This window comes from Platalea leucorodia (genome assembly GCF_965183815.1).
Source record: "Platalea leucorodia genome assembly, chromosome: 1".
In the NCBI taxonomy this organism is placed as follows: Eukaryota; Metazoa; Chordata; class Aves; order Pelecaniformes; family Threskiornithidae; genus Platalea; species Platalea leucorodia.
In genome coordinates, this window is record NC_138823.1 from 135,345,848 (window position 1) to 135,358,105 (window position 12,258).

The 12,258-nt window shown below is 34.5% G+C and overlaps 1 protein-coding gene across 8 annotated transcripts in view; it reads left to right on the forward strand.

Moving 5' to 3' along the window:
* Nucleotides 1-12,258, forward strand: part of SNX13 (sorting nexin 13) — a 71,980-nt gene that overhangs the window by 36,363 nt on the left and 23,359 nt on the right. For all 8 annotated transcript variants that reach the window (XR_014227596.1, XM_082306138.1, XM_082306141.1 and 5 more), the window contains 9 exons: nt 270-358; nt 769-852; nt 3,279-3,417; nt 3,991-4,079; nt 5,234-5,333; nt 5,992-6,185; nt 7,726-7,830; nt 9,341-9,473; nt 10,207-10,244. Coding sequence is in view for 7 of the 8 variants with exons in the window: in XM_082306138.1 (XP_082162264.1) it covers nt 270-358; nt 769-852; nt 3,279-3,417; nt 3,991-4,079; nt 5,234-5,333; nt 5,992-6,185; nt 7,726-7,830; nt 9,341-9,473; nt 10,207-10,244 (971 nt within the window). In the remaining variant the exon portion in view is untranslated. The remainder of the gene's footprint in view (nt 1-269; nt 359-768; nt 853-3,278; nt 3,418-3,990; nt 4,080-5,233; nt 5,334-5,991; nt 6,186-7,725; nt 7,831-9,340; nt 9,474-10,206; nt 10,245-12,258) is intronic.

The following is a 12,258-nucleotide window of genomic DNA, read 5'->3' on the forward strand; positions in this document are numbered from 1 at the left end:
TTTTTCGGTTCTTGGAATTTGGCTTTCTTTTGTCTTGGTTTTGAGACTCTAGATCTGTCTCAGGTTTATATCAGTCTGAAAGGTGTTACTGTGATGCTTGGACTATACGAATATATGACTGTGTATTTGAATTTCATTTTAAGGATTTATCTGTTTGTTTTTATGATATCACATAAGATGTAAAATAACATAATACAAAATTGTGCTGAGTTTTGTTTGGTTCTTATGGTGTGGGTTTTTTTTTTCTTTTTTTGGTTCTCCCTCTGTAGGATTCCTAAGGGATCTGTGTGAGGTTTTACTGTATATATTGCTACCTCCTGGAGACTTCCAGAACAAGATCATGCGATACTTTGTCAGGGTAAGTACAGATTGTAAAAGCCATCCCAATTCTTTGGTTTAATGCCATCAAAAATTTTAGATCTGAGCTGCTCTTATTTTATTTTGTAGAATTGATCTAATTTAATATTAGGTTATTTTAAATGTAGTACAACCTGGAAAGGTATTTAATAGCAGAGAACAGTTTGTATGAAACGTTTTCAAAGTTTCTTTTAGCTCTAGCAACATTAGAAAAGCATTGATAAAATGGAGGTGGTTCTTCTTGAGATATTAACATCTTTTAATTTTAATTGCAATGGAATGTGCCAGTGCATTTTGAATGTTTTCTGTAATTACACATTTTTTATTTAGCCTCTACACAGTGATTTTTAAATTGTTGTAGTTGTATTAGCTTTATGAATAAATGTATAAAAATGATATTTTGTTTTTCAGGAAATCCTCTCCCGAGGAATTCTTCTTCCATTAATAAACCAGCTCAGTGATCCTGATTATATTAATCAGTATGTCATATGGATGGTAAGATTTATAATGTTTAAAAGGAATGGAATTTCCAGAATATGTTCATATAAAGCTTAACTTGTGTTTCCTGTAATCATGGCAGATAGATATTTGGTAGAAAAGTTACCAATGGATATGTTGGCAGAGATCGTGAACTTACAGCTGCTGTACTAAATATTTTATATTTTTGCTCTCTCTTCCTCCCCCCCTGCCCCGATACTCCATGTTGTGGTTGTTTGGCAAAAGTTGGCTGACTGAGGACAGATGTATGGCAAAGTGTAATGCTGAGTCCTCTGACTGTTTTACATAGCTGTTCAGGAAGTATGGCAGTAACCTTGGAAGTTTTTTTCTTGACTCTTTTTTCAGTGTATCCTTTAAAATTTAAGAGGCCTCCAGAATGAAAAGCAGTAAGATTCCCCCCCCCGCCCCCCCAGCCCCCACTGAGGAATCTCAGGGTGGGTTTTATTAGGGGTATTTAACTGAATGGGAAGAAACAAAGTCTTTACTTCAATACCTCTCTAATACACCTTAGAGAAAAAAAAACAACTGCAAAATGAAAACTTTTAAAGAAATAATATGTCAGAAAATTAACATAAATAGAATATTCACACTTGAATTAACGTTCCTAATCTTTTGCAAAGCAAGTTGAAACTTAGTCCTATAGTGTATTATCCTTTGTAGGACATGAGTCAAGTTTTAATTTTTTTTTTTCTTTTCCCCACGTTCTCTCTACATTTATCTATATATTTTAGTCTTAGTGTGCATTGAAGTACTATGCTGAAAACAGCGTCAGAGTTCACAGTAAAAATTCTTGCATATGGAATGAATTCAAGTGTACGTGTACAATGTTTCATTCACTCCAGCCACCTCCATTTTATGTAGAAGTTTGCACGCTGCTTTTCTTACAGGAACCTAGCTTTAATATGAAAAAATACTGCTGCTCACATGGACCAAGCTTTTCAAATTTTGTTTCCCCTTTCCTCCTACGCATGTTCTTTATTTGTAACTTGGCCTCATTCTTTATTTACTGAGTACTGCCCCCGGCTGCATCCAAAGATAGAATTCTGAGGTTTTTATAAAGCTTTCTGTTATGGTGGTGATGTCCCAAATATTAATTTTCATAATTGCTTTCTGAGATGAGGAAGTAAATGTGCTGGGGGAAAGATAAGGAAGAATAAATGCTGTCAAAAATCTAATACAAGTCTTAGGAAATGAAGATTTTTGCAGAAATTAAGGTCAAAAGCCAAGATGACTCAAATTCTGGTTCCTTTTGGAACCTTTGACATAAAATCGGATTTGAATGAAAAAACTTTTTTTTTTGAAAATGAGACGTTTAATTCCATGTTTCTAGGCACACCTTTGTTCGATACTAATTCTCTTGCAATAAAATATAAAGCTTCAATATAAAATTAGAATTTAATCCAAACTTGTTTCTTCACTGTGAAATTCACATTTTTACCAAATGTTTGAAGTTCAAGTATTGCTTGTACTATTACTTTTTTAAAAGCAGATTTCTAGGAAGATTTTCCATTAACTTTCGTCAAAGATACCCACTCTTCCTTCTCGCTGCTCGTGCAGCTCATGTCAACGCATTTCTGCAGTACAGACCAAGTATTGCATTTCCATATCAAAGTGGGCATTTATAAAGGATGTGGGTGAAGTGACTTTTTTGGCTTCAGATGGTAAAGACAGCATTAGAACTCAGCCCTCTGCACCTGCATGCACACGCTGTAAAGCTGCCAGCCTTCCCCTGATCTCCATGCTACGTTCACAGCACAGTTTCCAGTGATCTCAGCAGCACAGCAGGCTTCCTTCACTTGCACAAATTCCTTTGAGTCCCCAGAGCAGGTTCACCCTGTGCCAATACTTGGAAAATAGTATGTATTGAAGTAGCTTAACAGTATTTACAAGGGGTATCTGAATTAGGGCTTCAGAGAGGATATTAATTCAGTCATTTCCTTTCTTTTTTCTCCCCAGTAGGTTATGGTTACATTGTGGAATGTTTTAATTCTTTGTGGAATTCTGTACCTTAAGAAGCCATTACATTTGGGAGCATATACACTTGCAGGGGACCTGGCAAAGCTGAAGCCGTTTCAGTGGTCTCAGCAGTTTCTGCCTAATTAGCTAAGGAGATGGGTAATAGCAGAAGAAGGTGGATTGGGTTTTGGACAAGATCTTAAGTAGGTTGACACACTTTCCATGTGTCTTTGTTGTACTTCTTGAAAACAGAAAATGATGGTGCGAAATAAGTTTCGCCTGTGTGTATGCTTCCTCTTTCTTGGTCCATGTACAATTTTAGTATCAAGAGGAGGGTTTAGAAGCATCAAAGTGTTTTCAAAATGCCATTTCGCAGTGCTGTGTCAAAAGAATTCATTCAATGAAAAATCACGTCAGCTGCTTTTACCTGTTTTGCATTATTCACACTGTAAAATCTTCTGTTTCAGATTCGTGATTCCAACTGTAACTATGAGGCCTTTATGAATATTATTAAATTAAGTGATAATATAGGAGAGTTGGAAGCAGTGAAAGATAAAGCAAGTGAAGAACTGCAATACCTTCGATCTCTAGATACAGCGGGAGATGGTCAGTACTGTATTGTACAAAATATGAAATGCATTTGCAAGCATGATCTCTGAAGAGCATTCAAAAAATTTAGAAAATACAAACTCTGATGCAGCATAGTATAAAATATTTTGTTATTTAAAAAAATTATATGTAAATTGTTGAAACTTCAATCTTATGTACAGGTCCTTTTTACCATCTGTGTGGTTTGGTTGGTTTTGTTTGGTTTTTTGGGTTTTTTTGGTTGGTTTTTTGTTGTTTTTTTTTTGTTTGTTTGTTTTTTTGTTTTTTAACTAATTGGTTATATGTGTACTTCCACTGAATTGAAACTTGCCTGACTGGTAGTTCTGAATTTCAGTAATACTTTAGGTGTTAATGGGTAGTCAGTTAACAGTTGATCTAAAAAGGGAAAGAGAAAAGTATTTCTTCTTGTTCACTTTCATCAGTAAGGTATTTAAACTGAAAAAAACTCTTCTATTCAAAGCTGATGTGTTTTGTATGTGGTATGTCTCTTTTTATATGGTATTTGTAGAGCATTTCAGAACAAGAGTTTACTCATCTGCATTGCTTAATCTTGTTTGGTTTTGCTTTCAGATATCAACACTATAAAAAATCAAATAAACAGTTTATTATATGTTATTAAAGTATGTGATTCAAGAATTCAGAGATTGCAGTCAGGAAAAGTAAGTATTTTAGAATTATTTTAGTTCTGAAAGAGTGAAGGTGCAAATGACTTATTAGTTCAGTCTAGCTTTTTAATTCTTGCATTTTGAAGCACAACTTCAATTATGCAGTTACAGGGATACATTATGCGACTGAAGTGAATCTTGTATTTGCAGTTTTAGTCTGGAAAAAATTTCTAAAGGTTCACACGTTCGTAGGGTTTTCTGGATTCTGGCTTTAGCAGTTTAGGTATGTCAGTACATCTTAAACTATTCTTACCTTCTCAACACAAGAGTTAAGTCAAAATGTTACATAGATGCAAAGCATCTTTGTAGTTATACACCTAGATCAGTTCTTCTTCGCTGCTCCAGTGCATACCTTGTGTGCCTCAAGCTTAGTCTTTGGCGGAGATCTTTTTCTTGTTGATAACGGCAACACTTGCTGATTATTTTGCGATGCCTTGTAGGCTCCATGTATTGCCTTTTTTCAAACATGTTTACCTCTTCAGTTCAATGAAAAGCCTAAGGCAAACTGGATGTTAAATATGAGAACCTAATGTTGTTCTCTTTCCTTGATTTTTTTTTTTTTTTTTTTTTGTATTTTAACGCTGACAGAGTCAGTATGTTTGGCTCTGCTTAGTTTCTTGACTCTCTTAATTGGACCTAGATGTGGCTCCAAGATAATGTAATCTTGTGCATATTGAATGTTAAAATGTTTAAGTATTATACAGCTGGATCCAGAAGCATTACTGTAATACTAAGAAATGTCATATTAACAGAAGAAGGTTGGGCAGAGATGAATTTAAGTTGTAGTGACCTGCGCCCCATCAAATTCTGAAATTAGTTCATCTTGTTAATTCATGCTACTGTCACCCGTTGGTGAGGGATTTGTGGTTAATTTGACCTGTATAGTGTTATAATAATGGCAGTGTTAAAAGCCAACTTCCCAGCTAGCAGATATCATCCATGTTGAAAGCAAATAGTTATGAGAACGTGACCTTATGATCTTGATCTTCACTTATTAGTGATTGTGAAAGTAACTAACCTTTGAGAGGCTGCTTTATTATTTATAATGTAAATTACTTTCTATTAAGTCTGCGTTGTGGTAAGCACAAGTTTTAAAAGCTAATGTTAAAAAAATAAGGCCTATGAATGTGCTGAACTGTGTCTTACAGGAAATAGATACTGTGAAACTGGCAGCAAACTTTGGAAAACTTTGCACAGTCCCTCTGGACCATATTCTGGTAGACAATGTTGCACTACAATTTTTTATGGGTAAGTGTTAATTTATCTGATCTGTTTTATTTATAAAGAATATGCTAACTCACAGGACTGCATACTTGAAATCGCTAAATGTAGGTGTCTGAAGAGGATTAGAGGATTACAAGGCTACTGAAGGTTGTCTGTTTGAGAAGCTAAAATACAGAATTAATTAATGTACTATTTTAGGTTTATCATATAATCAAGAAATTGATAGATGGATTAAAGTATAATTCATTTTTAATACTTTCTAATGCTTGACTGTGAATTAATTGGGCTGCTGATGGTCATCACAAAGAATATTGACCAGTGGTGTTGGTGGTGATAGTCTTTTTGTTGCAGGAGGTGCATGTGATTTGTTAGAATTCCAGTTTGAACTTCCTGTCAACTTTTATCATGCTGTACAAGCCTGTTATATCCACACGGTAATGATGGATTCACTTTTTACATGTGCATTTTAAAATTCAGTGCTTAGTTCCTAGACTTTGCTCCCAATGTTGTTCACTGATTATCATCAATATGTATCTAGTACTTTTTATTTTTTGACTCTAGATGACAAGTATTCCAGATGTATAACCAGATCCTGGAGTTCCATATATAGTTAACATCATAGAGAATTCTCATTCTAAAATGCACAACAATAACTATGCTGTGTGGTGGCTGTTTTCTGTAGATTACATGCAGCAGACTGGTGGCCAAGCACATCTTTTTTTCTGGATGACAGTTGAAGGATACAGGGTTACGGCACAGCAACAGCTGGAGGTACTTCAAAGCCGGCAGAAAGATGGAAAACATCAGACTAATCAAACCAAGGGTCTATTAAGAGCAGCTGCATTTGGAGTTTATGAGCAGTATTTATCAGAAAAGGTAGGAATAACTTATTTCTGCATTGTTTGGAATTTATTCTTTGTACAGATGCTTCTTTGGTAGTTATGGCTACATTAATATGAAATGGATGAGATGTAACACAAGTTGTTTACAGGTTGACATTTAAGGTATTATTTGTGTATCTTCTCTCTCCTTATGTCAAGCAGTAAGAAAATGGCTTCCTCTTTTGTTCCCCTCTCCATTTAAAAAGGCTCACACTGGCACTGATTATGGTGTCAAGTACACTGAATGTGTTTCTCAGAAGCTGACTTTCTAGAATAGAGAAAAAATAGAGAAAATGTGAAGACCAAATAAGAAATTCTGTCCCTTTGTGTATGCTGCCCTTTTCCTTTCCTTTTACCCTGCCCTCCTCCCCTGACTTAAGAAGAAATGTTTTAAAAAAACAAAAGCAACCCAATGTTTGTACAAACTTGGATTAAGATTGGGTTTTCAAATGAAATAACTTCCTGTGCCTCTCTACAAATGTCTGTATAAGTTGCTCAGATATCACTGTTGGGTATTTTTCAATAGGCTAAGCTTGAATGCTTCCAGTAGTCTTGTAATAGGGGAGTCTTCTGTGAAAGAAAACACTTGTCAGCTTGTGTTAACAAAGCATCTTTGTTCTGAATTTGTGTATGCATAAAAATCACCTCTCAACTCACTCAAAAGCTTCCCTCAACAAATTATCCCTCAAATACCTTGTAATGCTTCTCTTTCTGCATCATTTCTTTCACTTTGGTTTTTCACCTCAATAGTCTGTTGACATGGTGGACTGTGCAGAGCTTGTTCTGATGGGTTTTTGAGCTGACTGAATGTTCACCAGTTTGACGTCAGAAGTCACCTAACACCAGAGCTCTTACAAAGCTGATGAGCTCAGCCTCTCTGCTATGCTATCAAGTGAGCTATTGGGTCTGATTCAGTGCTCATTCCCTGTCTCTATTACAGAAAATGGGGAAAGTGTGTGAACTTGGGCCTATCTAAAAGATGTGACTTGAAATATGTCATACCAAGGGATGACAGGGAATCTGATGGCTGATATAGTTAGTATGCTGGTAGCTGTAATAGAATCTGCACAAAAAGCTACCATGATTACAGTTACTGGTAATCTCTCCAGAAACTGGCAGAGTTAACGAACTGTTAGCCTTTCCTCAGATGCTTCAGAACTTCATCCATTTACTTTCTTACTGGCTTTTTCTTAATTTCTGAATCTAGATCTTTCTATTCATAAATAAATAAAATCTGGTTTTGAGACTGAGTAAATGTGGTTTAGATATTGCTTCAAAGTAATGTGTATAAATTGTTTTTGAGGTGATTCTTAGTATTTAATCCTGAAACTTCTAAGTTTTAATACAAACTCTGAACTTAATTTGGAGGGGAGGAGGGAGTCTGATCCTGTTGTATGTTCTAGACGGTTCTAGAAATACTCATCAAGAAGAATTTAGTTTACCTAGAGAATTGCAGAATTGTATTGGATTTTATTTGTGAAAACAGAAGCTTTTTATTTTTATGCTGCAAAAGTTGATTTCGATCTCTATAACAGGCATCTCCGAGAGTTAATATTGATGACAACTTAGTAGCAAAACTGGCAGAAACACTGAACCATGAGGATCCAACACCTGAAATCTTTGATGACATTCAGAGAAAGGTATACTATATTCATCCTGTATTTCATGAGAATTGTTAATGCTATAGAGTATTTTAATGTCACTACAGCCATTGAAAAAGGAGAAAGGAACTCAACTATCTGAAGCCTAAAACCTGTTTTACCATTTTCCTATTCTATAAAAATCATACTCTAAATTGCCAACTTCTGCTTAGTGATATGTAGCTTATGGTTTTCAAAGCAATAGACAGAAAGGGCAGGTGTCCTGTATGAAATTAATTATGAAGCACAATTTAGAATTCTGGGATTATTATTCCTGTTTATGCACCAATTTAAGAAAAGTGCCTGTGTAGAATAACCAAGTGGTACAATTTTGGTCCGGTTTTAGCTCTCTTTTTCAAAGGTGGATGTAAGCATGTAAACATATTAAATTCTATATCTCTTTCTAGAAACTAATTTGACTGTTTCTGCAAGCCTGCACAGTGTAGCATTCGGAAGCAGCAAGTACTGAAGATAAAACAGTCTTTTTACTACCTGAATACATAGACTTTATCACTCAAGTCTAATATCTATATTTAAAAAGAGGTTTTTAGTTTAGGTCATTAACTGAATGTTCTCATTCATGCTAAAAATTAGTGATATGAGCTGTAGAATTTAGAATTACTCTGTTCTACTTGAGGCCCACATTTAAGACTAATGAAAACACCTTGTGAAATCTGTATTGCCCAAAGTAGGTTACAAGGGCCTTGTGTGGGATTTCTGCAGAAGAGCATAAATTTCTCATGTGTTTACAAAAGAAATTTATTTCCTCAGACCTCCATGGGAATTTTTTCCGGTCTTACCAGGTGACAGCGCTTGTAAAAAGTGTTCCATGAAAAAAAAAAAAAATCACCATTATTCTAGAGTTGACATGACTATTCAAACATTATGAATTAATTCCCACTACATATAGAAACATGCATGTATATGTATATATATGGTCACCATATAGGCTAGATGGATAACTTTTTGAAGTGGTGTGGTTAAATCTTTGTGAGGTAGGGTTATACTGTATTGGCTGAACTGGAAATTTTCAGTAAAGTAGTATGCAGTGTCTTCCCTCCCTTCCTTTCCCTCTTCTCACGTCTCCCCCTAAGTGTTTGCAGGTCTGTGTTTATAGTTTATCAACAAAGAAGGACTCTGAGAGATAACCTGTTGTGAAATGGGTAAAGACCAAATATGTTTATAGTGGAATTGGGAGGGTAAAGAGGAGAGGAAGGAAACATTTACAGTTAATGTGCTGCTTCTCTTCCTATACGTGCATGTCCCACTAGTTAGAAAGGTATTTTCTGAGACTGTATTATACTTCTAGCACAATTAGTTCTCATAACCTTTCTGTTAAGAGTAAACCTGAATTGAGATTTCACAAACTCGCATTAGGGTTTTAAAGGAAACACAGAAACACATGATAGAATGCAGATACATGTTGGTCAAGTAGAATTTATGAAAGCTTGTCTGATTAATTAAAAAATGTAGTAAGTATTTCTAAGCTTGGCATTTTTATTTCAATAAGGTCTATGAATTGATGCTGCGAGATGAAAGATTCTACCCTTCATTCAAACAGAATGTGTTGTATGTGCGTATGTTAGCTGAGCTGGATATGCTGAAGGATCCTAGTTTCAGAGGATCAGATGATGGTGAAGGAGGTGAGCTCTATAAGGGGGATTTCCTGGGACCATTCTTTTTTCTGCTTTAAAATGAAAATAAGAAAATTATCCACGCTGCTTTTGAGAAATCAAAAATTTCCTCTACTATCTCTGATTTTTAAATTAATGTTTCCTCCTTGTGCTTTTTTGTAAGTTGTTTTGGGAGTCAAATGGTTTTTTCTAGTAACTTTATTAATCTCATGTATGTTTTTTGTCAAGTCTTGGTAACAAGTGTGTCGCTAAAGTAAGTGCTTTCATTCTCATTTTTTATTCAAAAATATTTGAGGTTCTTCATGTTGGGTTGTTTTAATATGTAACTATATTCTTAATCTGGAAATAGAAATTGAAAGTACATAGGAGATGTGGCTTTTTAAAGCAATTAAAATCACTCTTCTCGTTAACTGAAGTACAAATCTAATGGAAGTTGTTTAACTATTAAACTGACTCCTTAATGAAGCAATTTCATGTGGTAATATAAGCTTAAAAAGGAATGTTTTCTGGAGTATTTATTTCATATCTATAGCTGTATAAACTTACATACATTTTCCTTTAGGCGTCTTTATTGGAAACTGGAAGTACTTAACAGGTTGGGCGCAACATTTTGCCCAATGGCACAGTTGTCCATTATTTTCCATAATGGTTTATCTTTGCATTTTTATTTCTTGTGTGTGGCCCTGCATTGGAGAAAATCTTCTAACCTGTTTTTTCCTTTCCCCTTCCTCACTGCTCCCAGAATCTTTTAATGGGTCTCCTACTGGCAGCATAAATCTGGTAAGTGCTTGGATTTTTTTCTAATTATTATTATTTTTTCTCCCCAACAGTAGGGAAAGTGTTATAAAATAATTTAAATTATGTATGTTAGAGGTTTTAGTTCACTGCAGTTTAATTTCTGCAAAAGTTCTTGAATCAAATTGAAACACACATAAGGTATCAATTAATCTGCAAGATAAAATTGTCCCTTTTGTACTTTCCCCTGTGTCTAATGACATTTTGCATTGTTTCTCACAGAAACGGCAGGAATCTATAGTTAACTTATGCAAAGCATGCTTTCTTATCCCTGTTTGTGTTTTTTAAATAGACATAAATTTCGAGTTAGGTAATAATAGGTGAAAATAAATCCTTTGAAATGGAAATCTCGAAGGATTAAATTCAAGTAGACTGTATATGAGGCATTTAATTAGATTTTTATAGATTGGATTTTTTTTTGAGTTAGGACTTGATTTGGAAACATAAAAGTATCTGGAGTTTATCTATTCAAAATATGAATCTTTGTTTTCTAATCTGACCAATTTCAAGTTCAATTTTTGATGATATTTTTTAAGCAATTCTTGACTGGGTCAGTTTGTCAGAACCTTTTCTTTGTTACATGAATGTACCTAAGTATTTGAAATATGCTTCTGCATGTACTAGTGGTTGCATATGTATGAAGAGAAGTGTATACTTCTCCCAGACTTTTTCCAAATAATCTGTCCCACGTAGGTCTTATCAGGTTTAAAATGTTTTAAACCAAAAATAAATTCACAGATATTTAAAAAGAAAAAATAATAAATTTTTTTATGTATTTCCTCCCCTTTCTCTTAATTATTTCTTCAGACTATATCTAGCTGAGCCACAAGGTACGCAAGGCTCAATTGTGCATATGAGAGTATTTTTCCGAATTTTTTAGTTTTAGAAAGATTTGCAATCTCATGTAATTTCCTGGCCTATGTGATTCATAGGCCCTTCTAATTCGTTCTTGGAAGATGCTGTAGCTCCTTAAGAGTTCCAGTGCATTGGTTAGATCATGCTTGCACGCAGAGGAATAGAGTTTATTTTGTAAAGGAATACATTTAACATAAATGTAATAATAAATAAATGTGTTTCCATGTGGGGGTTGTTTGTTTGTGGGACTTGTTTGTTTTGGTGTGTGGTTTGTTTGTTTTTTTTTTTTGAACCTGGCATTTTTTTCCCTGTATTTTTCCTCTTGTTTACATTTTAAAATATGAAGAAAAGGGGAGGTGATCAGCTGATAAAATTTACACAAACTCCTGTTAGATGCAGAAGGAAAACTTAATTTAGCCATATTTCTAATAAATTTATGTACAATTCTGGTAACATTTCACAAGAGATTCTTGTAATTGACTAATCTCTTAAGAGACATTTGAAAGATATTTTTAAGTACTTTTTCTAAGAATGTTCTGGCATATGAAAGCCATGTTTTATAGATTGGGATATTTGCCATTTAAGTGGCTCACCTGGCTAGTGGTTATCTGCTATTTAGTTTGATGTGACCTTTCCAAACTAAGCTAGAAAGTCTTAAAGCCTTTATCAAGCGCTGTTGCGATAGAAATAGATATTTGCATGGGACAATTCGAAGTCTTGATTTTTGTTGTTGTTGTGAAAAGTGTATTTGCAGAATACTACATTTATTTTTATAAAGAGTGAAGAACATTCTAGCAGAAACGTGTAATAAGTCTCTGTTTATGCAGAAGAACTTTTGCTTTCTGTAGTCCATATTGTTCACGGTTTTCAGTGCTTTTACAGGTGTTTGAATACTGGTAGATTAGTTTTTCCTGGCTGAATTCCATGTCAAGAGTAAATTTCTGTACACATAGTTTAGCTCCCTTGTGTTAGTCAGTTACATGAAGAAAAATAGACCTTGGAAAGGTTACTTCAAAGGTCAGGGAATTTTTGTACTTTAAGCTAATGACAATGTGTTACATAAGATTGAGTTGCAGTGTGATATTTCTGCTTTTTAATTACATATATTCACAGGAATACAAGTTACTGTCAAAGATACTAGGTC